The following is a 23,070-nucleotide window of genomic DNA, read 5'->3' as shown; positions in this document are numbered from 1 at the left end:
TGCACTAAAATAAACAAAACACTATCAAACATCCTGCCTGCTGAAAGGTTCATTCTGATCCAAGATCCAGGTCCAGCAAAATGTTGATTCAGCAAAGATTTAAAAAAACAAAGACTTTTATAAACAATAGTTTTCAGTGAGGGCTTTGCTGAAGCAAGTCTTCCTGAAGACAAAGAGCATCTAAAATGTCTTAAATATATTTATTTCTTGCAAAATAGGTCCGCAAATCATACAGACAGTAATCTGGCTCTGCAGAGTGAGAGACAAAGACTATAAAGAGTATAATTTAAGCACATAGATCATATATGTGGATAAGGGAAGAATGTGGGAATGACAGAGAATGATTAAGTTCAGGATGCTGCAGACCAGTGAAGTTACAAATAAAACTGCAGAGGAAGATGAGAAAAACAATTTCAAATTCATACTTGAATTTTCCCATTACAGATTTAAAATGAATGTCTCTATGATAAAGAGAACCAATATTTATATTAAGCCTTCTCAGGTGTAAGAGTAAATTATTCTTGAGATCATTGAAATAGTTTTTTAATAGTGTTGTTGTGATCCAGGAAGTTCACTGAGGATATTTTGTGAAGCAAATTAAGCAAATTTGGTATCCAAGGGAACACTGACTATAAATGTGAAGAAGAACAAAGAAACCCTGCAGCTCCGAAGTCTGTTTGTTCAACATAGCATCTGTACATGAACAAATTGTTATATTTTGTTGTTCTCAATTGTATGAGTTGTTAATACTTTGTCCACCCACTTAATTTCACCTCCCAGTTATTTCAACAAGCAAGTAACAACATTGTTACAATACTGAATTTTGTGTTAAGAAGGCACAAAGTCTTCTCACAACCATTTGTTTTGTCACCAGCATCCTGGTGAAAATCTGACACTGAGACACATCAAAGCAGATATTCAGAGTTAACTGGATCTCCTTCAGCTTAACCAGTCAAAATATACAGTATGAACACCAACATGAGAATACTATAGTTGACTACTAAAGAGCAATTATTCCCACCAATCTTGTTCACAGATTATCCAGTCTTTTACTGAACTCCAAGATCGTCTTGGATTGTCTTCATTTCTTTTTATAATAGTGGCAGCATTCCTGCAATTATCAGAATTGTCTGTTGATATGTGGGTTGGGAAGGATGTACCTTCCAGGAATTGAAATGTAATCTATTATTTGCTGCATTCAACTCCCAGTAAAGAACTTGTTTTATTTAGTGTAAAAACTTTTCCCGTACAAAGGGGCATTTTCACTCACTTCCTTACTCACTCCTCACTTTTTAAATTTTACAATCTCTGAATTGTGTTAAACTATATTAATCCCTAAATTGGATGTCATAATATTGCAGTATAAATTGAAAAATAATAGTCAGTTGAAATAAATGTCATTGCTGGACAGAAATGACCTCCTATACTGTGTTTTGTTGTAGTTAAACTGAAGAAGCCTCTGACTGAACAAACTCTCCTGTTTAATCGTTGTTTTGTGTAGAGGGTTTGCTGTACAGCAGCTTGAGCAGTACAGACAGCTCCAGAACAGTTCTCTCTTTGTCAGTTTGCTGCTGCCATAAAAGATGGATTTAAAACAAATCACACTCTCTACAACATTCGTGTACAAGCTTTCTCAAGAAGAGTTTGCCCTTTCCATTCTTTTAAAGAAGTTGGGCCACCAATTTGTCCCATTCAAAAGATCTTCAAAACCTCTAGGACACTACTAGAAAAACTGGAATAGCGTTCCTAAAGGTATTCATTGATTATGTGTTTTAATAGTGATGATAGTGGAGATGATTTCATATCTTTCAAAAAACTTTCACAGGGTGTTGGCATGAGATACTTCATGGGCAACAGCATAAATAATATGGATGCTGTTCAGTGACCTGTTGTTCTCTCTTTGGATGGGGATATCTTCAACCTGGAAAATGACACATTTAATTAGCAGACATGTTGCACCAGAAAATGAAAATAATCACTCAGAATAACTCTGGAGACGCAATTTCAACTTAGACCAATTAACAAACGTTTACCTAATTTCTAATCCATTTGTTTTTTGTTGTAACTATTGCTATATGATTAAATAAACTTTGTTTTAGTTTGAGACATTTTCAGGATTTGACAGGATAGAGGGTTTTATCTAAAGTCATTTAGCAGAACTAAACTGCTGCTTATGTTGTTGTTGTTTTATTTTAAACAGATAAGTTATTCTTGCAGAACTGACCAAATCACCAGCTTTGATGAAACTAGATTCTCTTAACTTCTATGTAAACTCAGTTTTCATTTCTTTATTTACCTTTTATTGATCATATTGTAATGCAAAAGTAAGCTACAACAGATTTATTGAACACAAAAGGGAAATGTTTCCCTCCAAGTTTGCTTGTATTAGCTTCTTATTAATACCTGGATTATTTAGCTCTGTCTATTTGACTTGGCCATCCCAGTTTACGTATTTACATGTGGACATGTATGCCGTGTTTATCCACCTGAACTATTGGCTTGTGGCGTGTAGACCCTCCCCTCGTAGACATCCCGAGAGACGCAGCAGAGTGCGTCGGTCAGTCGGCGAAGAGGGAGGGCTGGCGAGGCGGCGGCTGCGAGGCTAGCAGGGAGGGACGACGAAAGTGGAACAGCGTGGTTTGGAGTTTAACCGTAGACCGACGACAGAAAATTCCCCAATTTTACTGTAAACGAAGGCCTACGGGAACTGTCTGGCCACACGAAGATATTCAACATGCACCGAATAACGGGGAAAGCAGGAGGGGACAGTTTAATTGAGATGAGCCCGACAGACTCTTTCAACGGTGAGTTGCAGAAAACAGAACCAGCACCTTGTCTCTAAACAGAGAAAACGGGTACTTATTGTGGAAATTGTCTACTAATCGTGTGGGACTGTATCAGTTCCTCAGATGTAGTGAGACTGAACACATGGGATTTCCCTGTATCCCTTGAAGAGAGTTTAACTCTTAACTTTTTAGAGTATTTCCACACATAAACTACATTTAAAGTAATATTATCTCGTTGATACCTTTCATAAATGCATGAAATGAAAGATTTTAACATCTTTAATCAATTCCCAGCTGGTAACTAAGGTAAACAGCACTTTATAATCACTGTTGGGGGAAATTATAGTGTTTACTTTGCCTGTGACAGCAAGCTGTGTGATGCTAATCTGTGTTAAGGCCATGATATAATTATAGCAATTAACATTTTAAAGTTATTTGAAATGTTAAAGTGTTTGATCTCCTTCTTAAATGGTCTAACCAGCTCATAGTCTGGCTTTCTTTCCATGCAAGCAGCACTGATTTACAGGCAGCCAGGCCTTAGCAGCTGGCCTGCCTAGTGGAAACAGTCTGTCACCTACAGGCAGTCACTTTATCCACCAGCACAAACCCCAAATCCCTCTCTGTTCCTGGATGACTGTGGATTCCAAACAAGCACTTGCACTGGGGCCTGTGTTTTTGCCATTTATGGCTGCAAACTGCATCATGCTGAATGAAAGATGAATAGCTCTGTATGCTCTCTGGCCGCCCTAAATCAGTATGAATCGATAAGTAAGTGTAGTGTTGCATTTGCAGCGTTGAGAGATTCTTAGCTCTGCGGTCTGGTGGAGTTGGGATTTTCCAGGATTTTAACAGGATTTTGAACTTTAATATTATTTTGGTGTTGTGTGTTTATTGTGTGTTGAGATGACAATGGAAGTGGGTTAGCCACCAACCACACTAGCAGATCCACAACATAACATCTCAGTAATACTTCAGATCTTACAGCTTATTGCAGTTCTTTGTTGACCACACTGAAGATGCTTGTGGCACTGTTGTCGCATGTTCCATTTCTTTTTTGAACTATTTTACATATCTATAGAATGAGGGAGACAAAACAGACCTGAGAAATCTCTCTTCCTCAACATCTCCAATGGGAGAATCAAAAAGACAACAGGCAGATGCATACAACATTTAGGATGCATTTATTTTACAAGATTAATTATAATTATAAAGAGAATAAGCGTTTTAAGCACACATACAATATCGCTCAGTAAACATTTGATAAAAGACCTATCTCTCCAGCTCTTCCAAGGTCCTTTATCCAGATTCCCTCCTCTATTGCTCTGCGAATGTCCCTTAATCTTTATAGTCATAAAATCTCCACACACCCATACAATCTCCCCACTATACACAGCATTCAGTCAGACTGTTCACGCGTTTAAAGAGATTTTGACCTTGCCTAAACATGAAATTATCCATTTATATCAGTCTACCTTCTTGCCAACGCCTGTTGTCTCAGCAAATTCCCTCTGCCAACAAAATATACTTACATGAGTACTTTATAATACTAACAGTTATCTTAACAGGTCATCCTGATATATCAGACATTTGTACCTCTGCTGATCTTAATTGTCTTCCACAGTACTGATTTTCATGCTGTTCGTAGATGCTGTTGGATAAGACAGGTTCAGACAAAAATGGATTATTGCATGCCATTGTTGTTGCATGTTCACTTGAGCTGGGTGCAGGGGTAGCTTTTGCATACATATGAAACTTGTGGCAACAAGACACTTGAACACTGTTCAAATCTCAGGAAATTACACAGACCCATCCAGTTTGTTTATGATCAAAATATAGGAAGTGATGCTTTTGTGGTTGTTATAACAGTTAAAAGAATGAGTGTTAGCTGTATTTTTACCTCTATGAGTATGAGCAGTTTTTTTTCCTTTCATATGTTTTTTTTTTTTTTAACATTTTGGGACAAATTCACTCAAATATTGACCTTCTCTGTGTTTTTGGTTTCTGTGGATTAAAAAAAGAAGAGACAGAAACATTATTGTAGCATTTCCACTGTGATCAGCTGCTCACTCTTGAACAAAGCCTTAACTGTCATGGCTACTAAGTAGGAAAAGACTCTTTGCATAACTGGTTGGTTCATACTGCATCCAATAGATCGCACAACTGTGAAAAAATATGCTCAGCTGTTTGAGAGACATTCTCATATGCTGTGAATGAAGTGCATTCAAGTCAAAGTCAGGAAGATGTTTTTAAGCTGAAAAAACAAGAAGCTGTGAAAAAAAACTACATATTTAATATTAGAGTAGTTGAAATTTGAGGTCTGCTAGACTAAAGTTACAGTGTGAAACCAAGGATGTTTAAGGGTTCACTGTTGGTGGATAAGGCCTTAGTAGACCTGCACTTGAACAGCTGCAGACACAACAGGTGTTTTACACATGGTCCTCAAGCAACTCCTGTTCCTAAACATGATGTAAAGTCAGAAACAACACAGACGTTAAGTCATTAGTTACTTCCCAGTACCATTTTATGATGGTAACATTAGCTAAAACACATCAAAATCTAATATTTTTCTTTAGCAATCAACAGCTTAAGTTAATTGTGTGCCAGAATGTTCCATCTTTGCAAGTTTCTCCAACTTAGAAGGGAGTTAACAAAAACTTTCTGAATTATTCTTCCAGTTATTGCAGCTTTACATCATTGCAGTCAGTATGTTATGTTCGTGTCCATTTAGAGGGTTTTTTTTTTTATACATGGACAGTAGACAAATGTCACAGGCATTTTCACTCAGCCTCTCTTCAGCATCCATGTTAGTTTTCCATGCCCTGTTCATGCCTTTGTGGCTTCAAAGCAAATTGAAGGGTTTACAGAAGTCCACACAGAGTCTCTCATACACCCTCTGATAACCAAATTTGACTTCACTTGGACCTCTTGTGGACCTTGCAGATGAAAATAGAAAAGCAGAATAACACAAGCCCAACCTTTCCTCATTTTCACACTGCCATAAAAGAAAGTTTACACAAGCATGCTATAACAGCAAATTACAAGCTCAATTTTCATTTACAGTCTATCCTTTAACAACCGCAGTAAAACAAAAAGTTAATCATAACCTTTTGAGCCCGGTTCCTTATTTTTAGGCATTATGCAACCTATAATGATATGAGTATATATATATATATATATGCAACCACAAGGTATATTTGAATAATTTTGGTGTCATGCTAAGAGGGAACACTTTTAAGATTTGTAAATATCAGTAGTTTCAAGCTTGTCTACAAACAATGTGAATGGAACGACACAGCTGTTCCTCTAAACATCTATCAAATTAAAGTACAATATGTGAACATTATTGGTAAAGTAAAGCAGACACAGTTAAAGAGGTTTTATTACAGACAATTGAGGCGAAGTCTGAAAATGTTTCCAAAGGTTTCCGGTTTAAAAAGATTAAACAAATTACAGCAATTCAGCACAACTTAACAGAAGTTACGTCACAGGTTATGCTGCAGCTTTTGCAGTAAATGTTGCCCATTTTAGTTTCAAAACTTTAAGGTGCATAATGATGTGGAGCAAAGCTTTGAAGGCTTTGGGTTTGTGTGTGCACACGTTCTGTCTTTAGTCCAGTCTAAATATAATCTCAGAGACCATCAATTAGAACTGCTGCAATTTCATGTCAAAATAAAGATGCAGAGGCTGAAACTATTTTATGCTTTTTTTTCTTACAACACCTGGTGGTTGTCTTGTTTATTCACCTATCTGTTCATTTGTTTATGCAAATCTCTTCACAGAACAAACTCTGGAAAGTTCTCATTTCATTTGACATGCGATGAGCAGAGGGTGACTGAAGAACCTTGTTGTAGTTAATGCCCTTCTTCATCAATCAGGCTTCTTCTATTTTCAAACACATTGAGGGCGTTTACCAGACTTCTCATTCTTCTTTCCATCAGTCACTGCTGTTATGGTTGAATCGTAGCAACATGACTGTGTGGGTTCTTTGAGTGATCTTGTGAAATCACCCTGTGTGCCCTGAAGGACTGCTGACACAAAACTCTGTACAAATATAAACCACAACACTGGCCACCTGTCAGTGCTGCCCTCTTTACCTCAGGCAGCTGCTCATATGCCTGAAACTTCCCTGCTTGTTTGAAATAACTCACAATTGTGACATGCTGTTTTTTTTTTTTTTTTTTTTTTTTTTTTTCATTTTCTTTTATGGTTGCTAGAAAGTCATCCTGTCACTAACTGATAATTCTGTTTGTGCTCTTTATCTTGCAGATGAATTAAACGGCTATCACCAACATGCCTCCTCCAGCACAGGATCCCTCCAGCAGGGACCGTCCGCGGTAAACACTCATCCATCACCTTTATATGGTTATTTCTACTGTGGTCTACTATGCAGACAGTTTGGTTAGAATTTAAACAGTTTATTTACATTATTGAAAACATATTAAAACTGAGCTTTTCAAGGCTGATGCTTAAATCGTTTTCCCTCCTCCTTCTTACCACCTGTTAAAATGGTTGCAGGAAGTTATTGTGTGTGTAAATAAAAAGCTGTATTCAGATTTCCTTCCTTGTTTTATTTTTTGTATGTTTTCTCACCCACATAAGCAGAATATTTCCCTATCTTTAATCGTTCGATTTGAGAGAAAGTTTTTTGGTTTTCATGCGCAAATATCATCTTGCTCTCTCTCAGAACTCTGCTCTCACACTCAAAAAGTCCCTTCTTGATCTCAAATATGTAGATTTTTCTTTCAAAGCTCTGCTCCTCTTCTCAAGTTTGGTGTTGCAGGATCAAATCTCGTGCGCTCAAGCTTGGTTTCTTTCCCTCACACTCACACACATTCTCTGCTTCTCAAAAGTTCTGCTCTTGGATATTTTTTCCTCTGTCTTGGGTTGCTGAATGAGCTGTGGGTCAGTTGTCCCCCAGCCAATAGAATACAAGATAAATGGCGGCCGAGCAAATTGTCCCCACCTTCTTCAGGGTGCACTTGTTTTACTTGACACAGTGCACTCAGAAAATTGGTACTTAACTGGTATAGTCAGTAAACATGTATGGATAACCCCACCCAGCAATCTCTAGTAAGCATTTTGTGTTTATTATGCTTTTCTTTTGATATTATTCTGTGTTTTTTTAAGATAAAAAGAAAAAAAAGTGACTTGCTACCTTATTATAAAAGTACTCATTTAAAAAATAACAGTACCCATACAAACATACCGTATGCCAAGTATAAAGTTAAGGAAATCATAAATTGAGCATAAATATTCTTCTTTTATGGTACTATAGAATTGACCTATGATAAATTGGCATGCTTACGAAGCTGATCATCATTCCTATAGGCTTTTTTAAATATGTAGCAGAATTATCACAATGTACTTCTCATAGTGATGAGTAATTGAGATGCATTACCATGATGTCAGCCTTGTTACACTTTATCAGATAAATAAAACATTTCAATTAGTGTTTCTTTCTCACAAATTATATAACATAAAACTAACCTGTATTTCCTAAACTTACACCCTATTATACCTACAGGATCTGCTTCAGCATCGTATCTTGGAGAGATTGTTAAACAAAATCCAATACAAAGTCAGCCATCCTGACGTAGGTCTTGAGTATCTCCACTGTATGCTTTCATGAAGTCATCTTACATGAGGCAGTAGCTGGTCACATAGACTGAGTTACAACTCATTGAGCCCAATAAGTTATAATATTACTGACAAATAAGTGTCTACTTTTAAAAGTAAAGACAAAAAGCATTAAATGATTATAATGAACAAACTTTAGTGGCAATAAAAAAACAGTTAACTTGTCTAGAGTCACTGTGTCAAGTAAAACAAGCGCACCCTACAGAAAGTAGGGGTGATTTGCTCGGTTAGCATTTATCATGTATTCTATTGGCTGGAGTTTGTCTGACAGACAGCTCATTCAGCAACACAAGAGAGAGGACGTGAACCTGTAACATTAAACTTGAGAAGAGGAGCAGAGTTTGGAAGGGATAAACTATATATTTAAGAGCACGAAGAGACTTTTGAGTGTAAGAGCAGAGTGTTGAGAGAGAGCAATATGATATTTCAACATGAAATCAAGAAATCTTGCTCTCAAATTGAACAGTTAAGCTCCTGATTCAAGATAGGGAAATACTCCCATAAACACTGCAGGTTTTGTATCTAAAGGAGCCACATTTAATAGTCAAATTTTTGATACTGCCTAATTCTTAGCCAAGACTTATCTTGTGACAGAGGTAGACATAACCCTAACGCTGCTGTATTTTTTCCTCATTCACACTCTACTTGAAGACTTCTTTAATGCCTGGTGTTTGCATAGAGACTTGTGACTCTATCAGCACCAGCTTGGCCTCCCTGGCCTCCGACCACAGCGACACTCCCCAGTATCAGTGTCAGTCCTTAGGGCGATCCAGTGATTTGACTGGGGTAAGATGCCAGTCATGCTGCTGTGTCAGTGTGTGTTTTTGTGTCCTCTAGGAGCTCAAACTCACCCAGACGTGACTCATGTATGTGTGTTATAGTGTTTTTGGATGTAATCTCTTAAGAGAAGTGTGAACATATTGCAACTGCAGTGTGCTTAATATACTGATCCATTTGATCGTCTCTGTGAGGTTGCTGCTACAGCTGTAGCAGTATGCTGTTGAATTTGTCGTGTTGTTAGGCTTTCTCTCACTATCTGCTCGGTTCCTCCACAGCTTTCGAGAAAGCGGGCGCTATTCCTGAAGTATCGTTCCAGGGTATGGCATGGTAAAACAGGCTTGTGATTTGATGCAGCTTTGTGCATACGCCTGCTTGCCTGCCAGGCTTTATCTCCTCCTTTATTATTGTCTGCTCAGTGTTGAGTTTAGCTTCCAGTATTAGATGTTCAAATAAAGGCCGGAAATGAGGGAAATCAATACACATTTTCTCGGCAGGGAGTTGATGCTGTTCTCATGCAAAGCATGTTTGTTTCTGCAGAGAGTAATGGAAACATTCACTGATGTATCATGAGAGTTCATTAAAATGAAAAATGTATTTAAACTTGCTTATTTTCTCACCTTTGATAACTGTTTGCTTCACTGAAGAGAAACCAACAGCCTGGTGGTGTTACTGTATAATTAGAGTGCACGTACACATCCATATTTTCTCACAGACTGTACTCTGTACTAGCACTTTCCCATCTGTATTAGTGTGTTGTGTTTGCATGCACAAGTGTACAGCATATAATGTAATCAAAGCCCAGCCCAGTGCTTATAACAGGCTGAAAATGTTTTGTAGCTAATCATATGCTTCATCGTGAGCTTCTTTTATCAAATTCCTTTTAAATGTGGTTTTGTAACTTCTTCTCATATATATATATATATATATATATATATATATATATATATATATTGCAAATTATCTCCACGATTAGACCAAATTTTAGCATTGCAAGTCATACAATAGCCACATTTACTTACTTTTAGAAAGTAATATGCTTTACTTGGTTTTCTTTAGCTGTACCTGAAGGTATTTGGGTTGAACACATTTTGTTTGATGCATGCTTCTTGTTATAGATTGGGTCCTTCGGAAATCTGATTTGTTAAATGTGAAATTTGAAGCACAGAACATGAAGCTTGACATGAGGTTGGCTTAACAGCTGCATTTTATTCCAACTCACACAACTCAACCGAGCATCAGACTTCAGTGTCTAAATCATTCGGCCCAAAAACAGAAATGCCTTAATAGTGATATTTTAAATCACCTCCTCTCTGAAATTGAAAGGCTGCTTATGTTACACAATGTTTTACATTTATCTTCCTCAATTAAGAAAAGGGCAAATGCATGTTGACACGCCTAGTAGTTAGGGGTTACTCTGTAAATGTATAGAATCTGTGGCTGCTACCAGAGGGGCTCGCCTCTGCAGACACACCAATTCCATATGGCTGATCTGTAATTATGGCAAATTAGAGAGTTTCTGCAGCAACGTTGCAGTTAAAGAAAGCACCTACCCTGCCATGCTAAACATGGTCTTATTCAGTCTTATTTGGTCTGGGAGGTAATGCAGACCAGTGGTTATGATGTACAGTTTGCATAATTTGAGATTAGAAACCCATAGAAATGTTGGGACCACAAACATGCTGTACACATTTAACTACTTTAAGTCAGTTAAAAAAAATAAAAGCAGGAACCAGGATTGTAAATGGAGCTACTGAAGCTGTAGAACTGAAAAACAGCTGTTTGCTCTTGTCAGCACTTTCATACTCTGTTTGTGCAACATTTCCCTTTTTCATGCGTTTTCTTTTTTTTTATTTCGACTGTGTTAGTGTCTTAAAGTTGTTGGATTAGTTTAAAATGTACCAGGAAGATTATGCACCAGTTAGCAGTTTTTCTGTAGATCACTCTTACCAGACTTTCTAGGAACATGTGGTCACATGTTCAAGTTCAAGTTGGACATGCCAGATAATTTTCTTACTGTGATGTTTTGTTTTCGAGTGTTACGCACACCTTTCAGTGTTGCTAAATGATAAATAAATTAAATATTGAATCTATTTTTACTCTTGTAATACATGCGTTCACTGGAACAAAATGGTGTTTCTGCAGGACAATGATGAAATGGACAGGCCACGTTAACCTAGTACATTTACAATACAGGATAAGGGCATTGCACAGGGATACGGCCGGAACAATAATATAACTAACAAACAGCACACGGCTTGCTAATCCAAAGCTATTTGATTAGCATTTAAAGTCATGTGAAATGTGAGCATGTTTGAGGACTGTCTGTACAACAGAGTGCTGTCACCCTTTCCTCCCCCTTCTGAGGCTGTGCCCTTATTAAATTAGCTAGCTGGCAGCAGCTCTGCTACCCCCGTGCTGATGTCATCTGTGGGGCTCTACTTTTCTCCTAGTATTTCCTCCCTCCTGCTCCTCTTGCTCTGTCTTTACTGGATGACTGAGCAAGAACAGGCTTGTGCTGCGATGGTCATTGGGCTGGTTGGAGCTCATCTGGGCGGGGATCAATGGAGTGAGAGTGAGGCAGTGCTTTCAGGGTGGACTTTACTCCCTGGAGAAAGGCAATTTTGCTCTGTGAGGGAGCCGGCCTATCTGCTGATGCATCACAGCCATAAAGCAAGTGGGCTATGGAGGTAAAGTGCACTTCCTTTCCTCCATTCCCCTGCAGCATTGGGCTGACAGGCAAAGCAAACTGTGCCAGGATGACAACACAAAAACAAAACTTGGTCGAGTGGGATGTGGTAGTTTTATTTATTGATTTTTGTTGTGCTTAGATGAGTTCTCTGTGCCGTATGCCCCTCGTGTAGGTAGTTGCTGTAGTGAGGTTCAGGGAGCTAGATTGAATGTAGCTATTTTTATCCATGTGAACAGCTGAAGCAGCACCGACTGCAAGCAGCTCTGCCTCATCCTCTCTTCAAGCATTCCTGTGCAGCTCTCTTTGTCAGGCTTGTAGCCTCTTCAGGGCTAGCATTAGCTAATAATTCTTGGAATTTTTAACATAAATTCAGGTGTGCTCAGTCAACTAGAAATCCAGTTTGGAAAGAAAACAGAACAATAGAGTACAATAAAACCACAAGTTTACAGATACCTTAAAGTCAGAGATTTCCCTGGATGTCTTTCTAGGTTTTACTTTGATTTACAACATTAGTAAATGAGCATCCTAGTCATTACAGATGCCCTATGTTAGCATGCCATTTGTGTTTGGAGTGAAAACACAGTTATCAGTATTTTTGTGTCCAGAAATGGAGGCTTATTCTTTGGATTAGCTTCTGGATGCATAATTTGACTGTCTGGTCTGCTGTGCTGAATGCATCCCAAGACTTCTTGATACTGTACCTCTCTATACCTGTGTGAATGTTTAAGTGCCGACCTTTCTGTGTTATCTCGTTACAGATTGACAAACAGCATCAAAGTAAAGATTCTGTGTTTTTTCGTGACGGAGTCCGCAGGATTGATTTTGTCTTGTCTTATGTTGACGATAAGGATGGTGAGAGAAAACTGGTAAGAAATAGCCTCTATTATTGCACATATTTCACTAAATGCAGATATGTGCCTGTTTTCAGCACTATTAAAGTTCTATTTTCAGTCATCTAGAGTGGCACTCAATATTTTTTGGTTGCAGTCAGAAGCGCACATCCTAAGATCTGTGTGTCAGCAGCATTCCCTAAATAACACTGATAGAGTTAGATAAACATTGTTTCTTAGCTTGTATCAATGATCTTGTCAAGGCATTTTCTAGGAAAATAAATTCTACATTATCAGCTCTTAATAGTAATTCTACTCCATCATTGGCCATGTGTCCTTATGTGTGTAGTTCCCCATCAAAACTGAAATATGCTGTGTGTTCATACTGAGCTGTAAGTTCTCACAGTAGAGCGTTACCACTCTTGGGCTGTGAGGACACAGCCGACTCACACTTTACCCACAGTCTCAGTCTGTGAGTCAACAGTAAAACTTCTGGCCTGCTCTGGTTGTGGCTCACTTTTTCCACAGTAGGAGGAAGGGCAAACAAGAGGCCACTTCCTGCAGATTATCCAGATGTTTAGTACAAATGCTGAGCTCAAATTTAGCTCTAATATGAAGGCTTTATTTCTTTATATGGTTATTTTTTTATATGGTTATTTTTTTATTTTTTACTGATCCTTTTCTGTATTCATGATTCTAAAATGTTAAACCAAAGTGCCATAAAGTAGCTTTAATCATACTACTGTGTTATTATAACTTATCTTTACAGCTCATTGCTTTACTTCAGTTACGGTAAATATATGTGGTTTGGTCTGATTCAACCACAATGATTTATAATGTGCAGCAGTTGTCAGTAGTCTAACCTCAGGTTTTTCATGATTTTTACATAATTTCTGTCCGATCTTCATGCTGACTTTGTCTTGTTATATTAATTTAACTTTGTTTACTTATCAACAATAATGCTAGTTTTCTGATATTTTAATTTAGGTTTGAAATATTCACATTTACTCATTTATTGTTTTTTTATTCTCATAATGTTGTATTTTTTGCACAAATTGTGTCCATGTTTTTGATAATTCAGTGTTTTAATTAATTAATTTATTTTGCTTCTGTTGAAGGAGAGGAGGAGGGTGTATGAGGCCAACTTAGTAAAGGTTGGCCTGGAGCTGGAAACAGAAGATAAACAGGTAAGATCACGAATGTGGTCATACCCAATTATTTTTAATAAAATGCTGGCTTTTGTCATGTCATCTTAAGGCATATAAGCTGAATGGTGTTCAGTAAACAAAAACAAGAATTTCACATGTTTGTATAAAGATGCCTTTTTACAACAGAACATGTACACATAAACAAGCTACACGCTTACTGTCCTTGTCATTAGGAGTCGGAGGATGGAAAGACCTGCTTTGTGAAGATCCACGCTCCGTGGGAGGTGTTGACCACCTACGCAGATGTCCTGAAGATCAAGGTTCCATTCAAGGTCAATGACATCCCAGACAACAGCAAGATGCCCATGAACTGGCTCTCCACACCTTTTCGCCTCCCGGAGCACGTCATGCACCCTGACCCTGACTACTTCACTGCTCCTTTCAACAAGAGCAAGTCCGATTTCTTCCTTATCGATGACAAAGACACGTTCTTCCCACCCTCAACTCGCAACAGGATAGTAAGCAGAGTCATCTTTGACTGGTTTGGAATATTCAAAATGATTTGGACATTTAAAACTGTATGATCTGCAGTTTTGAGTGATTAACTTCCCAGTAAATGAAGTTATCCTTGTGAGAATTTGAAATCTTATTATTGGAAAGTGCGGCCATAGAAGACTTTTTTTCTATCTTTATCTCATCAGGTCTACTACATCCTGTCACGCTGCTTGTACGTCAGGGATGAATGTGGAGACAAAGACAAGAAGGGAATCAAGAGGTTGCTGAACAATGGCACCTACACTTCTGCATTTCCTTTGCATGATGTGAGAATCTTTGGCATTTTTCTTGCCATGAAAAGCAGTATTGTTAGAAATGTAGGGGATGAATGTGTTAAATTGAAATGTGTCTTCTGTGTGTCTGCAGTCGAGGTACTGGACAAGATCAAAAGATTCAAACTGTGAAAGTGAAAGATACAGTCTCTACAAATACTGGGCCAGATTCCTGTGTTTCTTCAAGGAGCAACCACTCAACCTTATTAGGTGAGACATCAGAGCCAAGTGCTCTTATCTGTTGCTTATTCACTTAGATTAGCAGCAGGGAGAATAACAAGAATTTTGCTTCATTTTTTTTATTGACAGGAAGTATTATGGAGAGAAGATAGGCATTTATTTTGCTTGGCTGGGTTTCTACACTGAGATGCTGTTGTTCGCTGCAGTAGTAGGGACGATTTGTTTCATATATGGGATCCTCACCTACGATGACAACGAGTGGAGGTAAGGTCTACAAGGAATAAAATTCCATTTTTCTTAGTCTTTCACTTCATTATTTTCCCATAATGTTTATTTCCCCAACAGTAAAGAAATATGTAGTGAGGAAATTGGAGGCAAAATTGTCATGTGTCCTCTTTGTGACAAGAAATGCGGCTTCTGGAAGCTGAACTCGACATGCAACTCCTCGTGGGTGAGTAATTTTTGGTCATCATGACTCATGTTCTACCCACAATACATGACATTTAAAGGATAGAGCAGCTTAATAACATAAATCAGTTTTCCATGAGCTCATTATTTCCTAAATGATTTCTTCTTTCAGCAATCGCACCTATTTGACAATGTTGGAACTGTGTTTTTTGCAATTTTCATGGGAATTTGGGGTAAGTAAAAATGTCTGCTTCCAGCGTGATGCATCTTTAAACCCAGTGCACCATCTAGTGGGTTTAGTGGTTAAAAACAAATATTTATAACTTAAATGAGTGCTTCATGCAAACATGTTTTTTTTGCCCCTGCATGCTGTTGCTTGAAGCCTAAAACAGACCACAGTAAAATTGAAAAATCGTATAAAAATATACCTTTCTAATCCAAGCGTTGCATTCAGTAACATTTTTTTAGACTAAGTTGCATGAAAATACTGGATGATTGTCCTACAGTGATACATGTGGTGTGATGGATCTTTTGCCTCTGCAGTGACTCTGTTTCTGGAGTTCTGGAAGAGGCGGCAGGCCCGTCTTGAGTATGAGTGGGATCTGGTCGACTTTGAGGAGGAGCAGCAGCAACTGCAGCTTCGGCCAGAGTATGAGACCAAGTGCACCAACCGCAAGATGAACCACATCACTCAGGTGTTTCTGTGCTAATGAAATACTAATATAAAGTGTAAAGCGCAGCCTCTGAACTGTTTAGGTGTGACAAGACTGAACGTAATGACTTGACTACTGTATCTGTTGGAATAATAAATTATTTGTACTCATTCATTAGAACAAAAAAGCTGGTTTGAATGAAAACTATTAAATTTGATGCTAGAAACAGTCTGTAGTGTCTGGGTTATGACAGACACATAATTGAGTTGCATACATCCCACCCATCTTCAGGAAACAGAGTTGGTACTTGAAAGAACAGCTACAGATCTAATGGGGAGACTCTTTCTGTGCTGGGCCACCGTGATCCTCTGGGTAAGGGTGGCACTCAGCGTGGAATGCTAGTTTGGTGAAAAAGAGGTTTTGTTGTGGTGTACTTTGTGTTGATAACAGATGGTTCTGGAAAGACTGAGAGGCATGAGTTTCCTTCTGTACCACATTCAGTGTTTGTCCTACTATCTAGTAAGGGGTTTTCGCCAAAGCATTGGTTCACCAGGAGACCATAAAATAAACAAAACACAAAAACAGACTAACCGTTTGGATTGGGCAAAATAGTTTGGCCTCACATGTGAGGCTAGAGGTAATAAGGAACTTGGCCTTTTAGAGCTCTCTTTTCAGGATTTAACAAAGGGTGACTTACTGTCCATGCTTTGCTCGCAAACTTTCCTCTGATTTAGGAAATGGAACCTTACTTACCCATAACAAGCAAGTGTGCACGCACATGCCTGTCTGGAGCCACCGTCCTGCTGTGGGTGAGCATAGTCTTTTTTTTTTTTTTTTTTTTTTTTTTTTTTGGTGAACATGATTAGTTTAAAGTGCATCCGTTTTCTCTCCTTCCTGTCTCTGATGTCCTTTCTATCGTGCCATTCACCATCATCACTAATAATGTTTTACTATAGCTGGTATGTATAAAGCTAAAATGAATGGAGATGGCTTTGAGAATTTTAACAGCTAATACCATCTTATAACACTTCATGCTGAATCAAGAGCAATGCTTAGTGCCTAAATTTTAAATATAAGGCAAACCTTTTAGATTCCTTAAACTGCAGACATTACGCGTTTAGTTTTATCCATACTGGCCCAGAATGTACTGCTGTTGTCTTTTCATGTGTGGAAACTGCAACATATGATGAAGTAAAAGTTAAAAGAGTGGTATATTTCTTTTGGGGATATGTGTGCACACTTTCAAGCATGGCACTGCGTTGGTTAGTAAATAACCATCTTGCTTTTTGCAGTAATGTCTGCTTTAACATTTGTTGTTGGTTTGGTGTTTTCACTGTTTCTGTTCCACCTTGTTGTCTGTTCATGTTGTCACAGTTTTCTCTGTCTTGAAGATCTCATTGATCATTGCCTGCATCATTGGGGTCATAGCGTACCGTCTGGCTGTGTATGCGGCATTTGCTGGAATCATGAAAGACAGTCCCACCAACAACCTGGAGGTGGTTGGCCCCTACATCACACCTCAGCTGGCCACCTCTGTCACTGCGTCTTGCATCAACTTTGTTATCATCATGATCCTCAACCTCATGTATGAGAGAGTGGCTGTTTGGATCACCGACCTGGGTGAGGGCTGGAGGATGGTAACATATGCATTATGAACATTTATGAAATGTAAAATATTGTTCAAAATCAATGTATTACAACTTTTTTTACAGAAATTCCAAAGACCCACCTGGAGTATGAGAATAAACTGACAGTGAAGATGTTCCTCTTCCAGTTCGTCAACTACTACTCCTCATGCTTCTACGTGGCTTTCTTTAAGGGCAAATTTGTTGGTTATCCTGGAGATTATGCTTATATGTTTGGGAAGTGGAGCAAACTGAGGAATGAAGAGGTACCTCATTCATTACCATGTAAAGGGTTCATCTTGATGATCTGAACTAATGAATGACTTGAATTAGTGTCCATGTCTCTCCTACCCCTCGTCCTTCTCATCCTATGTGTGTTCAGTGTGACCCAGGTGGCTGTCTGATTGAGCTGACCACCCAGCTGGTGATAGTGATGACCGGCAAACAGGTGTGGGGCAACATTCAGGAAGCTCTGGTGCCGTGAGTACACATTCATCATTTCAGCAGCAGTTTAACACTTTTCAGTTTAAAGAAATGTTATATATAAATGTTTTTATGTATGTGGCCTCTGTTGGTTGTTGCTCCATTGAAGAACACTACTGAGGCACTTTGACAAGATAACTATTTTCTTGTATAGAAAATTAATATTTGTCATTAAAATAAACAGAAAAGGACAGTTTTTATTTCAAATGAGGAAAAAGTATTTCTAGATACTAGGTCTTTTATTGCCAGTGTATCATAATTTTTTTTTTATTTGTGAAAAAACATTAAATGTGTTTCCTCATTTTTAGTTTGAAATGGTTAAAACAGTTAAAAAAAACAGCACACTGTAAGAATGTGCAAAAATAACTGCATTATAATTTAGACTGTACTTTAACTGAGAAATGAAAACCACAGGAGAATCATCCTGAAAGCTCTCTGTCGCCCCCCTGTGTCGTGCAGGTGGATGATGAACTGGTGGGGTAGCAGGAAGGCACGAAGCCACCCGGAGAGTCTGTACAGCCGTTGGGAGCAGGATCACGACCTGCAGAGCTTTGGTCAACTGGGCCTCTTCTATGAGTACCTGGAAATGGGTGAGAAACCAACAAATGAATTATTGATAGCTGAAAGCTGAAGTTTAGAGGATCATCATAATCTGGAGTCTTAATCCTTATCAAGACCAGGTAGAGCTGAATTTGAGTCAGGACCAGGCCTAGGCCTTGCTAGACCTAAGCTCTGAAAGCATAGCTTCTCAGTAGAAACATCACACAACAACAATATAAGTTAAATGCTATAAAGTCTTTATGGTGCTATTACAGTATAAATTAAGCCTTGACACATTAATAAATAGCTGAATCCTGCAGGTGGTGCTCTTTGCATTTTACTATCTCCATCATTTCTCCTCTCTGTGTCTCAGTGATCCAGTTTGGTTTCATCACACTGTTTGTGGCCTCCTTCCCTTTGGCACCCCTGTTGGCACTCATTAACAACATCATTGAGGTCAGAGTGGACGCCTGGAAGCTCACCACTCAGTTCAGACGTCCTGTGGCGGCCAAGGCTCACAGCATAGGAGCGTGGGAGGAAATCCTCAATGGGGTGGCCATACTCTCCGTTGTCACAAATGTGAGTGCCGAACTTGTCCAAGAAGTCTTTGCCAGATGATTAATGCAGATTTTGCTAACCCAGCCAAGCATGATTTCTTCCCTCTCTCGTAGGCATTCATTGTGGCGTTCACCTCTGATATGATCCCCCGGCTTGTCTACATGTATGCCTACCAGCCTGATATGAATATGAAAGGCTACATAAACAACAGTTTGTCTGTGTTTAACATCTCTGAGATCCCACTGGACAGCACACCAGAGGAAGGGGAGAATCCTCCCTGGTTCAACAGCTCCATCACAACCTGCAGGTAATTTATAGACTGTGTGTGTAGAAGATATATTCATTTATAACTGTTGTGATACATATAGATCTTTTACTTAAAAAAAAAAACATGGAAATGCCATCATGTTGCACCATGTCCTGTGTGATTTCATTCTCCTTAGCATAAGATGACTGTCATGATGACAATCAACAATCTTAGCCCTGCATTAAGTTGAAATATCTTATTTATACGCTGTTCCTTTGTAGGTATCGTGACTACCGCTACCCTCCTGAACATGAGAAGAAGTACTCCCACACTATGCAGTTCTGGCATATTCTGGCTGCCAAGTTGGCTTTCATCATAATAATGGAGGTAAATCCAGGCCCCGTCCATCACCAACATTTACTGAGATATAAGCTTCGTCTTACACTGATCAGCCGTAACGTTATGACCACTGACAGGTAAAGTAACACCATTCATTTTGTTACAGGGCTGTGTTTTGCTGAGAAAACCTTTTCCAGGCATAAACATGATAGTTAATTTTTGTAAACCTATCCCACACCCCAACATGGCTACAGTATTAGCCTCCCCGAGCAAGACAGCATTGGGCCCTGCAAACTCATGTTAGCAAGGCTCAAAATACACAACAAAGACAACAAAACGCCCCAGACATCAATCCAATGGGATCTAATGGCATCTGTGGGAAGCAAGGACACAAAAATCCACTGGGGCCAAATTCAAAGTTTATGAGGAAAATTGAGTTTGTGATGAAGAGGCGTTCATTGTCGGTGATACAGAGCAGACTGCAGAGAAAGCTCACACACAGACTTTCACTGTTTAGTACTTTCTTAGCTGTTTGCCGATTCTCGTTCAATATACAAAATAGATGAGTAAATTTACTCTTCATATTCATATTCAACATTTTTCATACTTAATCTATGCCTTTATCTGTGTTAAATGTGTTAAATATCACTTCCTTTTCACCACTGATTCTGTGTTCTTCCAGTTTTCACAAAATATAAACTTCTTCAGCACTCATTCTTGCTATGAATTACCTTCTACCATAAATCTGCTGCACTTTAAGTCAACCACTTGCATCTTCTTCCTCCCCAGCATGTTGTTTTTCTGGTCAAGTACTTTGTGGCTTGGTTGATTCCGGATGTTCCTTCTGATGTGAGGGCTCGGGTGAAAAGGGAACGCTACCTGGTTCAGGAATATCTCCACAACTATGAAGTGGAAAAGCTGAAGATCCAACTCAGCCAACATGGCAATAATGAATGCACCTGCACACCGATGATCTATCCGTCTTTACCCCAACATGAGGTGCTGTCAGAGTGTCTCTAGCCCATCGAGCTGCTGGTCAGTGAGCCGGACACAGCGACGTAGATCTCCCTGCTTGTGCATTCTGACACTGACTGTCACGTTGCTGTATTCCCTGTGTTTTAATTAAAAGTTTTACTCACTTCACAGCCATCCTTCCTCTACTTACCTGCTGACTGTGGAAAAGCACAGATGTGAAAGACCAAGTCTGCATGCATGCTGACACTTTGATACACTTGAAATTCTTTCTCATAATTATGGCTTTTCAGTCTCTTGTGTTGTAATTATAAAAATTAAGGAAATCAGAATATGCTGAAAGAGGATATCTTCTACACTGTGTCTAAAACTGACAGCTAATTTTATTTTAATGTAATTATATTTATTTTAAGTGCCACTATTTGTAACCAAAGCCTTAATATATCAACACCTTATCTTTGGTTCTGCGAGTCAGATGACATTTTCTTGTACTTTATGTACCAACAGTGAAAAGTTCTAGTTTCATATATAAATGTATGTTCTAGTCTAATTCCTTCTTTATCAGTTTATTAAAAAAGTGTGAACAACTGGTCATTTCTCTGCATTGACATCACTGCACAGATGTAAAACAAAATTATGAAATTACTTCCGAATTTTACTGAATGTTGCAAAACCCAGACTAATCTTTATTCTCATAATCACCTTTCAGGTTCTGCAGTTTTCAGCCTGACATGTGAAGTAGCTTTTTTAAAAATAAAAATCTGTGCTGTTATTACTGTGAGCAAGGACAGATTTTATCCTGCAGTGGCCAGTTGTTCAGCCGTAGAAGCAGCAGGTGGTGTCGACTGATGCTAGTGTTCCTGGAGATGAGAGGAGAAAGCCCTGACGGTGATATGATCTTTTTTTAGTGTACCCATGCTAGCCAGCACGTCCAGCCTACTGAACTATGTTTGCTCCATCACACTAAGCACATCAGCCATCACCTACTGTAGCTGTTGTGCTTCTGGTTTCCTCCGCTTTGTGTGTAGAGAAGGAAAGATATACATTCTCTTTTATTTTTGCACAAAGCACTTAAAGAAACATGACTACCAAGGCGTCCAGACGTCAGAGTAGTTTATATGATGTTATGCATTCATGATCAGTGTTTTGAGGCTGTATATCTCACCTTGATGTTTGTATGAAGGTTTTATGTTTAAATGTCACAAAGATTAGTTGTAGCTTTTGATTTGAATAAAATATGATGGACATTTTATATATGCTTTTGATTGCTTGCAAAGAAATATGTAATAGATATTGAAGGATTTAAGTATGTATAATAGCTGACTGACTGTTAAATCTGTTTAGATGTTCCAGTTTGCCTTATCTGTGCTCAGCTAAAGTCATGCCCAGGGATGCCTTAAAACACTCAAAACTTTTTTTTTTTTATTAGTTCCTTTGAATTTATTTTAATCTTGTGTATGCTCTCTTTTGTTATGCTTTATTACTTATATTTTCATTATGTAGTGCTTATAGCAAAAAAAAGGTGAATCAGTTTACTGTATGTTCAAATTGAATTTTTTGCTATTTTATTTCTTTTTTTTTAATCTTCTTTTACTCTATCTTGTAACATTACAAAGTTAAATCTCTTCAATAAAGTATAAGTTTAACTTGTGCTGCTGTTTGAGGTGTTTGGATTGATCCTGAGTGCTGTAGATCCTCAGCTCTGTTTCCAGATTAAATGAGAGTTCACAGAACAGATGGCCAAATTACCCCTGATAACTATTCAGTGTTTTTTTGTTTTTTTGTTTTTTTCCCCCCTACACACACACTGGTGGGTGTGTTTTACACACAAATATTCTGGCAGGCTTGTTTGGCTTGGCAACAGTGCAGAAGCCACTGTGACAAAGAAATGGGGAACACTCTTACTGTTACGCTTGTTCAGGTAGATTTTATGGATTTATTGTGATTTTAAACATGCTGTCATGTAAACATGGATGCATGTATATATATATATACATATATATATATATATATATATGTATATATATATATAAAACTTATAGTAAATGATTAAAATGTAGATCTTTTTTCTGGAGACCCTTAACGTTTACAACTATATAAAACTTGATGATTGAATAGATTATACACATAAATGACACTGCATGTCAAAACTGCATGTTCTTCCTCATCCTGACCTTGGCTGACATTTTCTGGCTGATTGCCTTTCCTCGTCCAATGCCATCTTTGTCTACAGTAGAAGCTGCTCTTTGCGCGGCTGTGAGGATGTTCTCCCGCCTCAGCATCTTCTTCATCATCAATATACCTGACCATTGTGCACTCTCTCCGTCCTCTGGTGCTCCTGGATATGAGGACCTGTGCGTATGATCAC

The 23,070-nt window shown here is 38.4% G+C and overlaps 1 protein-coding gene across 3 annotated transcripts; it reads left to right on the top strand.

The window, feature by feature from the left end:
- Positions 1-2,556: 2,556 nt before the first annotated feature.
- Positions 2,557-22,353, top strand: ano5a (anoctamin 5a). Of its 3 annotated transcripts, XM_041997498.1 has the most exons (22): positions 2,557-2,804; positions 7,053-7,120; positions 9,075-9,209; positions 9,479-9,520; positions 12,651-12,758; positions 13,841-13,909; positions 14,104-14,388; positions 14,572-14,691; positions 14,792-14,907; positions 15,007-15,141; positions 15,223-15,328; positions 15,458-15,518; positions 15,829-15,980; positions 16,673-16,747; positions 17,330-17,558; positions 17,651-17,829; positions 17,946-18,043; positions 18,506-18,636; positions 18,960-19,165; positions 19,258-19,451; positions 19,673-19,778; positions 20,520-22,353. In XM_041997498.1, exons 1-22 carry the CDS (start codon positions 2,735-2,737, stop codon positions 20,748-20,750), a joined length of 2,916 nt encoding a protein of 971 aa, XP_041853432.1. In that variant the 5' UTR covers positions 2,557-2,734; the 3' UTR covers positions 20,751-22,353. The 3 variants fall into 3 exon arrangements, with proteins under 3 accessions (XP_041853432.1, XP_041853430.1, XP_041853431.1); XM_041997496.1 differs by lacking the exons at positions 9,075-9,209; positions 9,479-9,520 and having other exon boundaries at positions 2,558-2,804; XM_041997497.1 differs by lacking the exons at positions 2,557-2,804; positions 7,053-7,120; positions 9,075-9,209; positions 9,479-9,520 and adding an exon at positions 11,705-11,890.
- Positions 22,354-23,070: the final 717 nt, after the last annotated feature.

The sequence above is a fragment of the Melanotaenia boesemani genome, chromosome 10, assembly GCF_017639745.1.
Source record: "Melanotaenia boesemani isolate fMelBoe1 chromosome 10, fMelBoe1.pri, whole genome shotgun sequence".
In the NCBI taxonomy this organism is placed as follows: Eukaryota; Metazoa; Chordata; class Actinopteri; order Atheriniformes; family Melanotaeniidae; genus Melanotaenia; species Melanotaenia boesemani.
The sequence above is the reverse complement of the archived record's forward strand: the minus strand, read 5'-3'. Positions and strand labels throughout refer to the sequence as shown.